Source organism: Pituophis catenifer, unplaced genomic scaffold (genome assembly GCF_029215685.1).
Source record: "Pituophis catenifer annectens isolate HBS135680 unplaced genomic scaffold, rPitCat1.0.hap2 SCAF_15, whole genome shotgun sequence".
Taxonomy (NCBI): domain Eukaryota; kingdom Metazoa; phylum Chordata; class Lepidosauria; order Squamata; family Colubridae; genus Pituophis; species Pituophis catenifer.
This window is the reverse complement of record NW_027256895.1, coordinates 19546729-19562566: the sequence shown is the minus strand read 5'-3', so window position 1 is coordinate 19562566 and position 15838 is coordinate 19546729. Positions and strand designations below refer to the sequence as shown.

The following is a 15838-nucleotide window of genomic DNA, read 5'->3' as shown; positions in this document are numbered from 1 at the left end:
ACAGGGTGAGCTCCCATTATTTGTCCCAGCTTCTGCCAACCTAGCAGTTTGAAAGCACATAAAAAATGCAAGTAGAAAAAATAGAGACCACCTTTGGTGCGCCTTTGGCATTTAGTCATGCTGGCCACAAGACCATGGAGATGTCTTCAGACAGTGCTGTCTCTTTGGCTTTGAAATGGAGATGAGCACCGCCCCTTAGAGTCGGGAATGACTACCAGATATGTGTGAGGGGAACCTTCACCTTTTTAATGAGATTTAATGGTAACCTCATATGGGAGAAAGACAAAAGATATGATTGTTTAAATAATTCTCTTTATTAGATGCTCTCTTTTATTCAAATCAGGCCTCACAATGATGATGTAGCATTTGGGGGAAAAAACACAAGTCAGGAGCCCAGCACTGGAAGCCAAGAGGGAGAAGATCTCCACAGCTACTGTATATTTTCCTTTGGTGCTCATATAGGCAGGGACAAATGACAACCACACGCTGCAAAAAACAAGCATGCTAAAGGTAATAGACTTGGTTTCCTGGAAACTGTCTGGTAACTTCCTAGCTAGGAAAGCTGCAATAAAACTGACCATAGCCAGGAAGCCCATAAAAGATAAGACACTATAAAACATAGCAACTGACCCTTCATTGCATTCCACAACAATTTCAGAAACAAAGGAGTGCATATCAAAGTCTGGGAAAGGGGGTGAGGTAGCCAGCCACACAGTACAAAGGAGGGTTTGAATGAGGGAGCAGGAGAGAACAATGGAAAGGGCCAGTCTTTTCCCAACCCACGTCCTCATCTTTGATCCTGGCTTGGTGGCCATGAAAGCAAGAACCACAGTGATGGTTTTGGCCAATATACAAGAAACAGCCACTGAGAAGATGATCCCAAAAGCAGTCTGTCGAAGGAGACAGGTCACCGCCATGGGCCTGCCAATGAAAAGCAGAGGACAAAGAAAGGAGAGGAGGAGGGAGATGAGGAGGGTGTAGGAGAGGCTGCGGTTGTTGGCCTTAATGATAGGAGTGTTGTGGTACTTCAGGAACACTCCTAGTACAGAAATTGTAGTCAAAGAAAGAATAATGGCCACTGTCATCAAGCTGCTTCCTAATGTTTCTTCATAAGAGAGGTATGTTCTGTATTTGAGAAGACAGAAATTCTTCTTATTGTTGGGATACTGATCTTCTGGGCACTGGAAGCATTGGTCCATATCTATAAAAACAAATTAAATGGAGTGTCAAAACATGGTAAAGTTTCAATCAGGCTGAGAATGTGGATATAAAGGACATATTTAGAAAGTTGTGTTAAAGCAAGAGTGAAAGCGGAGAATTGGGGTGGTTGTATAAATGTATATCATAATAACAATAATAGCAAAGTCCCTTTATGTGGATTTGTGCTTGGATAAAAATAATTGACCAAAGTCCTTTTTACAGATAGTTCTGGTTTATGTCCATAATTTGGACAACATTTTCAGTTGCTAAACATATGCTTCTAAAACAAGCTGTCCTATAACTGCATTGCTTAGCATGCACAATCTGTACCCATTGTAGCCATTAACTGAGAATTGTGGGTCATTAAACAATAATAGCAATAGCAATAGCACTTAGACTTATATACCGCTTTACAGTGCTCTACAGCAGTCTCTAAGCAGTTTACAGAGTCAGCATACTGCCCTCAACAATTTGGGTCAGAAGGATGGAAGGCTGAGTCAACCTTGAGCCTGGTGAGATTTGAACTGCCAAATTGCAGGCAGCCAACAGTCAGCAAAAATAGCTTGCAATACTGCACTCTAACCACTGCACCATGTATGCAGCTCATACACTCAATCCAAGCCATTCCAAGCTTGGTGTCTCCCAGTGCAGAGACAATCCCCCCCCCTCACTTGCCTATCTCCTCTCGTCTAAGCCTTTTTGGTTACCCGGAATTCTATGTTGTGGGTGTCAAGTTTCAGGAGAAACCAGAATTCATTTGTGTTCTAGCAAGCACCAGATTTGTTTGCTCCCCCAGGTGCCTTCTATCTTAGTGCCCAGCAATGAGCTTTCTCCTTTACATCCCTTCTCCCAAAAGTTCCCAAGGTAAACCATTTTTCTCTTGTGCTTTTTTTAAATCCCACTTTGGGAGATAACATTTGAATGCATTCCAAAGGCCTGTATTCCAAAAGAAGCTTTCCAAAGTAAGTTGCAATGTCTTTTATTGAAAAGTTTTATAGGAAATACAAACATTTTCACCCCCCACCCTTCCCCCCTCAACCCCTCCCTAGACTTCCCAGAACAAGCACAAGGTATAGCATTCACAAATCAAAAACTAAAATATGCTAACAAATTATTACATTTCATATTCTCCCTAGATCCTTAACTCCTTATAACTCAAAAAACAAACATAAACTACTTAAAATTACTTCATTCATAAGCTATATGAATCTTCTTATTCGGATACTTCTTCCGTATGTAATCGATCCATCTTCTCCATTCCAATATGTATCTTTCATTTGAATGGTCTTTAAGATATGATGAAATTTTTGCCATTTCTGCCAAATGCACAACTTTTAATGTCCATTCCTCAATGGTAGGTGGATCTTCCTTCTTCCAGTACTGTGCCACCAGTAACCTGGCAGCTGTTATTAAGTTCAAAACCAGCTTAGTCTCTATTACAGTACAATCCGTAACTATTCCTAACAGAAAGAACTGTGGTGTAAATTTAATTTTTTTCTTTAAAATATTTTGAATAATCCACCATATTTTTATCCAAAAAGCCTTAATTTTTTTACATGTCCACCATATAGGAAAGTATGTAGCATCTTCACACTCACATCGCCAACATTTGGGTTGTAAATTTGGATACATACAGGCTAGTTTTTTGGGATCTAAATGCCATCTATAAAACATTTTGTAAAAATTTTCCCTTAAATTTTGTGCTTGTGTAAATCTTACATTTCTAACCCATATCTTTTCCCATGTTTCCATCGTTATTGGCTCACCTACATTTTGTGACCATTTTATCATACAATCCTTGACTAACTCTGTTTCTGAATCTATTTCCACTAATGCGTTATACAACCTTTTTATATGCATTTGACCTTTATCTCTTATTTGCTTTATCAAATTCTCATCCTGCTGTAAAATACCAGTTTTTTTATCTTCTCTTCATCTGGCCAGCAGCTGTCCATACTGAAACCAAGTCCTAATAATCCCCTCTTCTCTCAATTGCTCCATAGATTTTAATTGTAATCTGACTCTTTCCTTATAGAGGAGTTCCTTATATGTAATCTTATCTTGCTTTTGCTCTAAATTTATATTCTCTATCGCGTGTCTGGGTACTGTCCATATTGGTAACCTATCATTTAATTTATATTTATACTTTTTCCAGATACGCAATAAAGCATTTCTTAATATATGACTTTTAAAAGTCTTATCTACTTTCTTATCATACACTAAATAAGCATGCCAGCCATAAACCAAACCATATCCTTCAATATTCAATATCCTTTCCTCCGTTAAATTTATCCAATCTGTGATTGCTGAGAGGGCAGCAGCTTCATAATACAACCTTAAATTGGGCATCTTAAGGCCACCTCTTTCTCGAGTATCTTGCAATATCTTTTGTTTGACTCGTGGTTTCTTCCCTGCCCACACAAATTTATTTATGCCCTTCTGCCATTCCTTCAAGTTTTCATCTTGTTTAAGTATAGGTATCATTTGGAAAAGAAATAAAAATTTTGGTAAAATATTCATTTTTACAGCAGCTATCCTTCCCAGCAAAGACAGTTGTAATGTTTTCCAGTTTTCCATCTCTTTCTGTATTTTGTGCGATAATGGTTCATAATTGTACTGATATAATTTCATATTTGCAGTCATAATATAAATCCCTAAATATTTAACCTTCTTAACTACTTCAAATCCTGTTAACCTTTCTATCTCTTCTTTCTGGCTCCTAACCATATTTTTAGCTATTATTTTTGTTTTAGCTGCATTTATTTTAAAACCAGATACTTGTCCATATAAGCAGGTTATATCCATCAAGGCTGTAACCGATTGTACCGGTTGGGTTAAGGTAACAACCAGGTCATCCGCAAATGCTCATAACTTGTACTCATGCTGTCTAATTTTAATTCCCTTTATTATATCCATCTCACGTATTTTACTTAGTAAAACTTCCAGCGACAAAACAAACAATAACGGAGACAAGGGACAACCTTGCCTTGTTCCTTTTTCTATATTAAAAGCATCTGTTAAGCCACCATTAACTATTATTTGCGCTGTTTGTTTTTGATATATTGCCTTAATATATTGTACAAATTGTTCTCCAAATTGCATTCTTTCTTTTAATTTTAAGAAAAATTGCCAATTCAATGTATCAAAGGCTTTTTCAGCATCCAAAAACACTAGCACTGCGGGGACCTGGTTGTTCCTTTCCAAATACTCTAATAAGTTAAAAATTTGCCTTACATTACTCTTCATTTATCTGCCATTTATAAAACCAGTTTGATCATGGTGAATCATTTGGTCGCGTTGGTTGATGATCTCTGGAGGGCTCGGGACAGGGGTTGTTCCTCTGTTCTGGTCCTGTTAGACCTCTCAGCGGCTTTTGATACCATCGACCATGGTATCATGCTGCACCGGCTGGAAGAGTTGGGGGTGGGAGGCACCGTGTTGCGGTGGTTCTCCTCCTTTCTCTCCGACCGGTCGCAGTTTGTGTTGGCAGGGGGGCAGAGGTCGACCTCGAGGCCTCTCATTTGTGGAGTGCCGCAGGGATCGGTCCTCTCGCCTCTCCTGTTCAACATTTATGTGAAGCCGCTGGGTGAGATCATCCGTGGCTTTGGGGTGAGATACCACCAGTACGCTGATGACACCCAGCTGTACATCTCCACCCCAGGCCACCCCAACGATGCCCTTGAAGTGATGTCCCAGTGCCTGGAGGCTGTACGGATCTGGATGGGGAGGAACAGGCTCAAGCTCAACCCTTCCAAGACTGAGTGGCTGTGGCTCCCGGCATCCTGATATAGTCAGTTGACTCCATCACTGACTATTGGGGGCGAGTCATTGGCCCCCACAGAGAGGGCTCGCAATCTGGGAGTCCTCCTGGATATGCAGCTGTCCTTGGAGGAACATCTGACGGCTGTAACCAGGGGGACCTTTTGTCAGGTTTGCCTGATTCGCCAGTTGCGGCCCTTTCTTGATCGGGATTCCCTGTGCACAGTCACTCACGCCCTCGTCACCTCTCGCCTTGACTATTGCAACGCTCTCTACATGGGGCTCCCCTTGAGGAGCACCCGGAGGCTCCAGCTGGTCCAGAACGCAGCAGCGCGGGTAGTGACGGGAGCAGCATGGCGCTCCCATGTAACACCGCTCCTGCGCGAGCTGCACTGGCTCCCAGTTGTCTTCCGGGTGCGCTTCAAGGTGTTGGTTATCACCTTTAAAGCGCTCCATGGCATAGGGCCTAGCTATCTTCGAGACCGCCTGCTGCTACCAACGACCTCCCATCGACCCGTGCGCTCCCACAGAGAGGGCCTCCTCGGGGTGCCATCAGCCAGACAGTGTAGGCTGGTGACCCCCAGGGGGAGAGCCTTCTCTGTGGGGGCACCTACCCTCTGGAATCAGCTCCCCCCAGAGATAAGGAGAATCCAAGACCTCAGTGCCTTCCGTCGCGCCCTTAAAACCCATTTATTTAAACAAGCCGGGCTGGCTTAAGATGAAATTTTTAACTGTTTTTTAAATGTTTTAAACGTTTTTAATTGGTAAATGAGTTTTAATTGGGCCAAATTTATATATCTTTTAATTGTTTTTAATATTTGTTCTGCATGTTTTTTAATCTGGCTGTACACCGCCCTGAGTCCTCAGGGAGAAGGGCGGTATAGAAATCCAATATAAAATAAATAAAATAAAAATAAATAAATTTGCTGCATAACTATCATTAATCTATTTGCTAAAATTTTAGCAAAAATCTTATAATCTGTATTTAATAATGAAATCGGCCTATAATTTTTAGGATCTGTATCATCATGTCCTTCTTTTGGGATCAACGAGATAAATGCTGTCTTCCAAGTTGGAAGTAGCTCTCCTCCCTGTTGTATATTGTTAAATAATTCTTTCAATGGTTCCACCATTTCCTCCTGTAGAGTTTTATAATTAAATAGCTGTCAGACCATCCGTCCCAGGAGCTTTACCCACTTTCAACTGCTTGATTGCTAACACAATTTCCTCAAAAGTTATCACTTGATTTAAACTATCCCTCTGCTCATTTGAGATTGTATAAATATTCTCTTTCTGCAAATATCTATCTATATCTATATCTATATCTTTAATTTTATCACCAGTATACAGCCTCGAATAAAACTCTAAGAAAGATTTTTTTAATCAATTGTTGCTCATAAACCTCTTTACCCTTATATTTTATTTTCTCTATTGTCCTTGATTTTTGCTTTTTCCTTAACAAATATGCTAACCACCTGCCTGGTTTATTGGCATTGTAAAAAGTATTATGTTTTGCATATTGTAAATTAGTTGCCACTTGATCTGCTATTAACATATTAAATTGACCTTTCAATAAGTTGATTGCCTCTTTGATTTTCTTATCTGTTGAATTGACTATTAAAGCCTGTTCCTGTTTACTAATCTCATCTTCTAATTCTTTTCTTTTTGCCCCCTGTTTCTTTCTATGTTTATTATTCAAATATATCAAAATTCCTTGCATATATGCTTTACTTGCATCCCATACCATTTTCATAGATGTACCCTTTTGCATATTCATAACAAAAAATTCTTTCATAAATTTTTTACACTCTTTTACATTTTCTTCATACCTAAACAAGTTATCATTTAACCTCCAGGACCTCCTAGACCCTTTTCCACACTCCAATTCCAGCCAAACTGGACTATGGTCTGTCAATATTCTTGAGCAAATTTTCGTGTTCTTCACCCTAGATAAAAGATCATTGGTAATTAATATAAAATCAATCCTTGAAAAGGATTGATGTCTATCTGAGAAAAAAGTAAAATCTTTTTCTTCCGGATTTCTTTCACGCCAAATATCCCTCAATTCCCAATCATCCATCATCTCCCAAAATGCTTTGGGCAATTTTGCTCTTGTTAAAACATTTTGTTTAGGTCCCTTCTTGTCTTTTTTAACGTCCAAAACACCATTCCAATCACCCAACAGGATACAAGTTTTTATATGCCCATTGTGTCAACTTCGAGTGTAGTAAGTTATAAAAGTTTTCTTGTTGTTGATTCGGGGCATAAACTCCAATTACAAGTATTTTTTCTCCTTTTATTAAAAGTTCTATCGCTAAAAATCTTCCTTGGTCATCTGCTTCAATTAATTTAGCAACTAAGTCTCTTTTCAGATATATGACTATACCATTTTTCTTTTTTGATGCTGCTGCTACATAATGTGTACCAAGTCTTGCATTTATCAAATATTTTTGATCTTGTATTCTTATATGAGTCTCTTGTAGACAAATTACTTCATTCTTAAATTGTTTAAGGTAATGAAATATTTTTCTTCTTTTCTGTGGAGAATTCAAACCATTAACGTTCCAGGTCAAAAATCTAGTTCCCATCTCTGGGCCTTTGGAGCCTCTGGAGCAAATCCTGATGGTCTTGCCTCATTTGACCTTTAGGTCTTGCTCCCCCCACTGCTCCTGATTTGGTAGTTTCTTGAATTATTTCTTGAGTTGCCCTCTGGGATTGTTGCTGTCTTAATTCTTCTTTGAGTCTAGCTGTCACCGATCTGGTCTGTCTTTGATCCTTTAGTTCCTGCGATAGGTCAATTAGCTCCAACTCTTGAACAGCCATCTGAATTTGTAATGTTTCTTCTTGACCAGTCAAAGCTCCCCCCTGAACTACTGTCAGTAGCTCTTCTTTCTCACCTTCCATTGCTTCCTTTCTTTTGCCTTCTGGTGATTTGGGTGTGCCAGCCTTTAGTACATTAATATAAAATTCTCTTGCTTTCCAAATTGTATTAAGCCAATGCCTCTCTCCAGAAAAGGTCACCACTAGTCCAGCTGGCATCTCCCATCTATACTGTATCTGGCATTTTTTCAGTTCATCCACCAGAAAAGCATACTCCCTTCTAGCTCTCAGTATCTTGGGGGGGATTTCTTTCATTGTCATCACTTTCTGGCCTTCAACCCGAAGCTTGTTTTTAAAAGTAGCCTGTAGAATTTCATTACGTACTCTCCTTGTAGTAAAATATATCACAATATCTCTTGGTAAGTGTTTCTGTCTGGCAACCCAAGAGTTAACGCGAAATATCTTGTCAATCTGCCAGCCCAGATCATTTTTTGTCTCCCCCAACAACGGTGCCAATACTTCTGACATCATTTCTTTCAAGTTCTCTTGTTTATTCTCCTTCACCCCTCTAAAACTTAAAGCAAATTCCATGTCTCTATATTGTATCATTGTTACATCATCTTCAGCCCTCTGAATTGTTTTGAGCTTCTCCTAATTTACTATCCAAAATTTCCGAAGATTGTTTAATTTCTTCAACTTTATCATCCACCATTTCAATATTGCCTGCCAAGCACTTAAATGCCATTAGTATATCATCCCTAATATGCTGATTCCGAATTGCAATCTCATCTGACACAGTCTGTATTTTTTCATTAGTTTCCTTAATTTTTTCATCAATCACATTAACAATTTTGTTTTGCGTAACTTGGAGGGCTTGTTGTAACATTTCCAATGTTAAAGTCTGTGGATCAGCTGGAGGGGCAGAGACTTGTAATCTAGGAATATGAGCTGGGGAGCTACCAGCACTCCCAGTTCCTTTAGTAGGAACAGTCTTTACAGGTTTTGAGGCCATCTCCAATTTAAAATTCTTTATATTTTAATCAGAAGCCAAAAAGAAAAGTTCCTCAAAAAAAATTCCAAACTTAATTAGCGTTTTAAAATCCTCCTTCTATCAATACAAAAGTTCTTTCCAGGCAAAGGGCTGCCAGCAAAGCGAAACTTTCTTGTAACTTTCACTTTCCCCTGCCCTTTCAAGCTTCAATCGCCATTTTGTTGCAAAGTGCTAATTGTTAGTTCCGAAGGAGACTACAAACATCGGAGTTAAGTAAAGATACTTGCAGTCTGATTTCTCCTTGCTTGTTCTGCCTGCTGCTGGTTCCAAATGTTAAAGTCCCCTCATTTCCATTCAGCAGAATTGGTCGCGGCTTCTAGGTCCGCTAATTAGCGGATTCGTCCCTGGTCCGGAGCAGCTTGACAGGCTTTTAGGGAGTGCACGCCCTTCACGCCCCAGGATCTTTCCTAGGGCGTTCGGGGGGGCTCTACCTCCACCTGTCAGCTCTTCTCTTTCCCCTTTGCCTGGGGAGAGGGTTCCAAGCCTCGAGACAGCTGTTTTTCGGCTGTTCTGGGGCTTTAATGGAGCCGGGGATCGGGCTCTCGTAAAAGAGCGTCTTCAAGGCTCGCGGAGCCAACTGGAAGTCAGTTGCAATGTCTTTTGAAGGTCTTTTTAATCATGCAGGTTTATGAAGATGGTGATGGAAAAGGAAGACAGCAAATGGAGCCGGGCATTTCTGCCTCAGCAGCAGTAAATGAGCACAAAAGGAGAAAGATCAGCGCAAGGAACTGGGAGAGAATGGTCACCTAATGAGAATGGTTGGTGCAGGGGAAAAACAGTTTGAGTTCAACCAAAATTTCAAAGGACTTTGACAATCTTCAAGAGTGCAGGACAGACTACAAGACAGACTTCAAGAGCCGAGGTGGCGCAGTGGTTAGAGTGCAGTATTGCAGGCTACTTCAGCTGACTGCTAGCTGCAGTTCAGCAGTTCAAATGTCACCAGCTCAAGGTTGACTCAGCTTTCCATCCTTCTGAGGTGGGTAAAATGCGGACCCAGATTGTTGGGGGCAATAGACTGACTCTGTAAAACTGCTTAGAGAGGGCTGTAAAAGCACTATGAAGCGGTATATAAGTCTAAGTGCTATTGCACTTAGTGCTATATCCCTTAATGGAAATTGTATTAAATATTTCCTTCATCACTATTTTCAGAAACTTTCATCTGCAAGTAAATCACAAGAGAGAAAATGAATTTTAAAGAGAAAGCTTTGTCTCATATCCTTCACTGTTTTCAGCAGAGATGACCTACTCAGGTATGAAAAGTTGTACATATTTAGGAAATTGAGTAAGGTATTAAAACGATGGATTACATCTGGTATCTTTCATAACATCTCTTACCTGTCTGATTTGTGATCTTTCCCTGTGGGCATGGGATGCAATCATAGCAACAAAATGGTTTTCCTTCTTTGGGGGTCTTTCGGTAACCTGAGGGGCAATTATCATTACAGAGGGAGAGAGGCAATACCTGTCCATGAAGGAAATCAGAAAAAATCTTAATATATTTAAAATAATATTCATGGATTGTCGTTGAATATGTTGAGATGGTATTCCTTATGGAAACAGAGGGATAAAATCAAGATCACATGAAGTGTTAATACCACTGTATAATGCCTTGGTAAGGCCACACTTGGAATACTGCATCCAGTTTTGGTCACCACGATGTTAAAAAAGATGTTGAGACTCTAGAAAGAGTGCAGAGAAGAGCAACAAAGATCATTAGGGGACTAGAGGCTAAAACATATGAAGAACCGTTGCTGGAACTGGGTATATCTAGTCTGATGAAAAGAAGGACTAGGGGAGACATGATAGCAGTGTTCTAATATCTCAGGGGCTGCCAAAAAGAAGAGGGAGTCAAGCTATTCTCCAAAGCACCTGAGGGTAGGACAAGAAGCAATGGGTGGAAATTAATCAAGGAGAGAAGCAACCTAGAACTAAGGAAAAATTTCCTGACAGTTAGAACAATTAATCAGTGGAACAACTTGCCTCCAGAAGTTGTGAATGCTCCAACAATGGAAGTTTTTAAGAAGAGATTGGATAACCATTTGTCTGAAATGGTGTAGGGTATACTGCCTAAGCAGGGGGTTGACTAGAAGACCTCCAAGGTCCCTTCCAACTCTGTTATTCTAAATGTTGTGATAAGATGGACTTCCTTCTCTACATATCAACTGAATGTTTCAGTTGCTGCAGGTAGTTGCTTCTGTGAGCTCACCTACATTATAAAACTTAATGGCATTCATTTTATTCCTGTTAGATTAACCCCTGCATCCTCTAGCTGCCTCAGTTCTGAAAAAAACCCACCAAAACTAATCAAACTAAATAATCAAAAGTGTCAAACTGAACAAGACAATAAAACAATATTTAGGAGCCTTGATAGCACAGTGGTCTAAGCACCCTGTCATTAACACAGCTGCCTGCAATTACTGCTGGTTCGAATCTCTCCAAGGCTCAAGGTTGACTCAGCCTTCCATCCTTTCTAAGGTAGGTAAATTGAGGACCCAGTTTGTGGGGGCAATAAGCTGACTTTGTATAAATATACAAAAGTATGAAGGCTATTGTTTAATGCATTGTAAGCCGCCCTGAGTCTCCAGAGAAGGGCGGCATATAAATCAAATAAAAAAAAAACCTAACCCCATTAAAATGATTGATTGATGTCATATTCCTTTCTTCTGGAATAAGGAAATAAATTCAACCTCACTTATTTTTTTTCTCTTAATCTATTTTATCTCAATTTCCTTGCTATTCTTTACATACTTTCTACAATTTGCATGCTATTGTTTCTCTAGTTAAGACTATATGGTGTGGTTTTGCAGATGACCTAATGTTAACCTTCATCAAAGTTAACATTAGAACCAGAGTTCAGCTAAGAATGCTTCCATTACAGTTTTGCCAACATGTGGTGTGAGCTTATTTTGCCAAGTGAAGGACTGAAATTCTCCCCATAAGATAATTCAACACTAAACAAAAATTTAGAAGAAATATACAGAAAATCTGATAATATTTGGAAAAGAATCTGGCAAATATGATTTACCAATATCTTTGAGATAATTAATTTAAAAAATTGCATAAAATTATCCAAGGGAAAAGGAAAAAACAACAACAAAATGCTATTGAATTATATAATACCCCCCCTTTTTTTTATTGGTAAATGGGTTGACAAATGTGTCTGTAGGCAGAATGACTCCAGAATGAGATTGCATATATTGTGACCTCCAACAGAAAGTCCTGGTTGAACCTGCATATACAAGGATATGAGTTCCAGGATCACTTGAAGTGAGTCACTGGCTCTTAATGGCACATACTGTCAATCCTGAAAGCCATCTTTTACTTTGGATCTTCAGAGCTGCCACTTTTAGTGCTGTAGGAAATTAGGAGGGGGGATTGTATGACGTTCGAGAGATATCTAGCCATAATAACATTCTTTTCTTGGAGAGTCAAGGACATCCTGCCCTGTACCTGGAGTGGTGTGACTGGGAGGCATCTCCAGTTGGGACGGCGCATTGATTGGACCATGTGATGGACATGTGGGTGCTGGGGCAGGGACTTGGACTTTCTTTTGGGTGGGGAAAACCTGGAAGCTTTCAGATCCAGGTTTTCCCAGATGTGCCAATATGACATCTCTAATAAAATGGAACTTTGAGGAACTTCTAGCCTCGGAGTCTTCTTTCGTTGGGGGTGTTACTTGGATCCCTGACACATACATTTAACAAACAAATCCTTTGCCATTTTAACGTGTGCTGTAAGCTCTAATCATTTAATAAAAAGGAACAGAGCTTTGAAGCCAATGACCATAGCCGAGGATACCGCCATAAACTGTACAATTTACTCCCACTCCATCATTTGTCAGCTACTGTAACAAAGGACTCAAATTCACTGACAATTCCTATAAGTGAAGCAAAACAAGGTAAAAAATGAATATATATTTTACTAGAATACTCATTTGACCATCTGACCATAGAGTAAATATATAAGGTCAGGTTTTTTTTCCCCTTAAGACAAAAGTACTCAACAAAATATGATGCAATTGTGTTAGGGCTATGTGACTCTCAGAGGTGGGATTAACATAATTTACCTACTGGTTCGCCCACCACTGAAAACGTGAGTGCATGCTCTTTGCTCATGTGAATGCCTTTGGCGCATGCGCCCGGACTGAAAACCATGCCTAAACAGGACAGCATAGAGCGGGGGTGGGGATGGGGGCGGCACCCATCCGCAATTTCTGCTACCGGTTCGCCCAAACCAGTCAGAACTGGTTGAATACCACCTCTGTTCTCCTTGGAATTTGGGCAAAGTAATACATCAATATGGAACATGAGATGGATTCTACCTGATTGAACCAAGTAGGCCAGATGATGTTATCCTCTGAAATGGTCAGCAGGTGACGCGAGAGTCCATCTCGATCGATGCTTCCCACCTTAACTCTAAGGAAAGACTGGTTTGGGAAGGTGACCCAGTTTATGATATCGAATCCTGTTACAAATTCACCATTTTCATCAAAGGAAATCTTGTCCCCAGCACTGTTGTTAAATGAAACTCGTCTCAGAAAATGGTGAAGCTAGACAGCAAGAATGGAAACATAAATAAATGAAAAGACATAAAATCATGGTATGAACATTTATTGTTTATTTATTTATTTATTTATTTATTAGTCACATTTTTATGCCACCCAACTCCCGAGGGACTCTTTAATTCTTTGCAATGCTTTGCAATGCTTTGCAATGCTTTGCTTCTTATCATTCTAAAATAAATGATTAAGGAATGACACACTCCTTACAAATTCTACAACATTAATTTATTTCTTACGGACAAAACATGATATGTTTTACTTAATATATTGAAAATCTCAAAACTAGTTAATGTTTGTGTAAGCTAAAGACCTTGAACACTTTTACCTTGATTACTTTTCCAAAAGTATATGATAATAGTATGAAAATAAAATGTAAATAAATCAATAATTAAGGATGAGCAGGTAACTTTATGCAAACTTATGCTGATATACTGAGATAAATATAATAGCAGTAAACTATAATCAACTACCATACTTTTCGGAGTATAAGACACACTTTCTCCCCCCCTAAAATAGGGTGGAAATGTTGGTGTGTCTTATACACTGAATACAGACATTTTTGGCCTCCCAAAACCCCACCCCGCGCGTCCCATTTTTGCCAAAAATAGGCCCATTTTTCGCAAAAATGGGACGTGCAGAGGGTTTGGGAGGCCTGCGAAGTGCTCCTGGGGGCTGGGGAGGGAAAAATGTGATGCATGGGGAGTTTCAGAGGCTAAAAATGGGCCAGTTTTTGGCAAAAACACGATGCACAGAGGGTTTGGGAGGTCTGCAGACTGCTCCTGAGGTTTGGGGAGGGCAAAAATTGGATGCACAGAGGCCAAAAACTATTATTTTTCTTGGTGCGTCTTATAGTCTGAAAAATACGGTAGATTATGTGCAAATTAGGATAAAGATGTACAGGTCTATCAAAGAGAGACCTGAAAGTATGAAATATAGGTCGTTCTAGAGCTGAAAATACAAATCTAAAGTTTAACTTAGCACTTACAATAGACAATTATCCTATGAAATATTTTGTTACAAAGCCCAACTGAACTGCAGAAATTTGTTTTTCCATTTAGAAATGAGCCATGATCCCAATATACCTAACAGAATCATGAAGTCATTAATATAGATAATAGGATTTTATAAGGAGATTTCTTTTGGAAAAATGTTAAAAATAGATCAGAAGAGTAAATTGAACATTGGATCAGATTTCTTGCTTTGCACATTTTTTTGTTTTTTTACAAAAAATAGAAGAAAACCAAAACGAAATAAAGATCTGCAATCAATGTTACCCATTTTTTGAAAGATAATGGAGAGAATCTAGCATGGAGAAAAAGTTCAAAGGAAGGAAAATAATTCACAACCATTTTGGAATAATTTATTTTTGGGGCGAAGGGGGAGAAATAGCATTACACTGGATGAAAAATAGAATATAGGATAGTTGTAGAAACAAAAACAAAATTGCTAACTAAAAATATACAGAGCAGAGAGTAGGGGGCAACTGACTCCAAACTTTTTCTCTGTTGATATTCTTGAATCACAGATGTTGATATAGGCATCCCACCTGGAAAAAATAATTAACTCTTCTTCATGGAAATATGAAGATCTCTGGACCAAATATCTCACAATAATAAATTAAATACAAAAAAACCTCATAATATTACTGTTCTATCAACAGATATGGTGCCATATCTTGCACTAATCTGATAAGGAGATTTACCTTCCACAGCTGTTGTTTCATAATTTTCCATGTCATTCCTGATCTTTGATGGTCTATGGATGAATACAGGGCATGCAAAGCATGTGCAACAGCATAGACAGCATTGTAGACACAGTAACTGTGGGCTGTCATCCTTGCTTCAAAAACAGTCATGGGAAGATCCTCCAATCTTTCCACTCCAGTGCAGATATTCTGGTCCACTGACTCAGTGGAAGAGTTTGGAATCAGACAATCAAACAGTTGCTGCCAGATCTCTTTCAAGAAGCCATCTCCTTTATGCAAAAGAGGGTTCCTCATCTGAACAAATCTTTCAAATCCTGACACTTCCTTAGATTGGACTGCCAGGGATATAGCACCATGGAGGAAATCCACGCACCAGTTTCTTTGAAACAGGATGGAGGTGAAATCCACATCTGCGGTCATAATCCACACCTTTCCTTTTTTCCCTGCCATATCATCATCTTCTGCAATTTTAAGTACAAACTGTAAAAGCATCACACTCTGAAATGCTCCATGAAAGATAACAGCATTAGCCCTGCTATTCAAGGCAAGGCTCATTTTGACACGGGTTTCCTCGAAAATCACATCAAGCTTACCTAACCCCACACCGGGTAACTGTTGAATGAAATCAAAGCAGATACCATGCTGCGAAAAGAAAGGTAATACCTTCTGGAGCAATGATTCTGTTTGACTGCCAATACCAATATAAAATATGCCAATCCACGTCCATTTGAAATATAACAAG

The 15838-nt window shown here is 39.3% G+C and overlaps 1 protein-coding gene across 1 annotated transcript; it reads right to left on the bottom strand.

The window, feature by feature from the left end:
- Nucleotides 1–299: 299 nt before the first annotated feature.
- Nucleotides 300–15516, bottom strand: LOC139324540 (vomeronasal type-2 receptor 26-like). Its single transcript, XM_070954251.1, has 4 exons — nt 15094–15516; nt 13152–13379; nt 10166–10292; nt 300–1201 (listed from the first exon to the last, which is right to left on the bottom strand). Exons 1-4 carry the CDS (start codon nt 15514–15516, stop codon nt 300–302), a joined length of 1680 nt encoding a protein of 559 aa, XP_070810352.1.
- Nucleotides 15517–15838: the final 322 nt, after the last annotated feature.

What these genes read in the sequence shown, in the direction of transcription:
- LOC139324540 (XM_070954251.1), bottom strand. Translation starts at nt 15,516, where the DNA reads ATGACCGCAGATGTGGATTTCACCTCCATCCTGTTTCAAAGAAACTGG. An exon ending in GGCCTACTTGGTTCAATCAG is followed by an intron (nt 10,293 to 13,151) that starts GTAGAATCCATC and finishes CTTCATGGACAG; the next exon opens with GTATTGCCTCTCTCCCTCTG. An exon ending in AAAGATCACAAATCAGACAG is followed by an intron (nt 1,202 to 10,165) that starts GTAAGAGATGTT and finishes TTGTTTTTATAG; the next exon opens with ATATGGACCAATGCTTCCAG.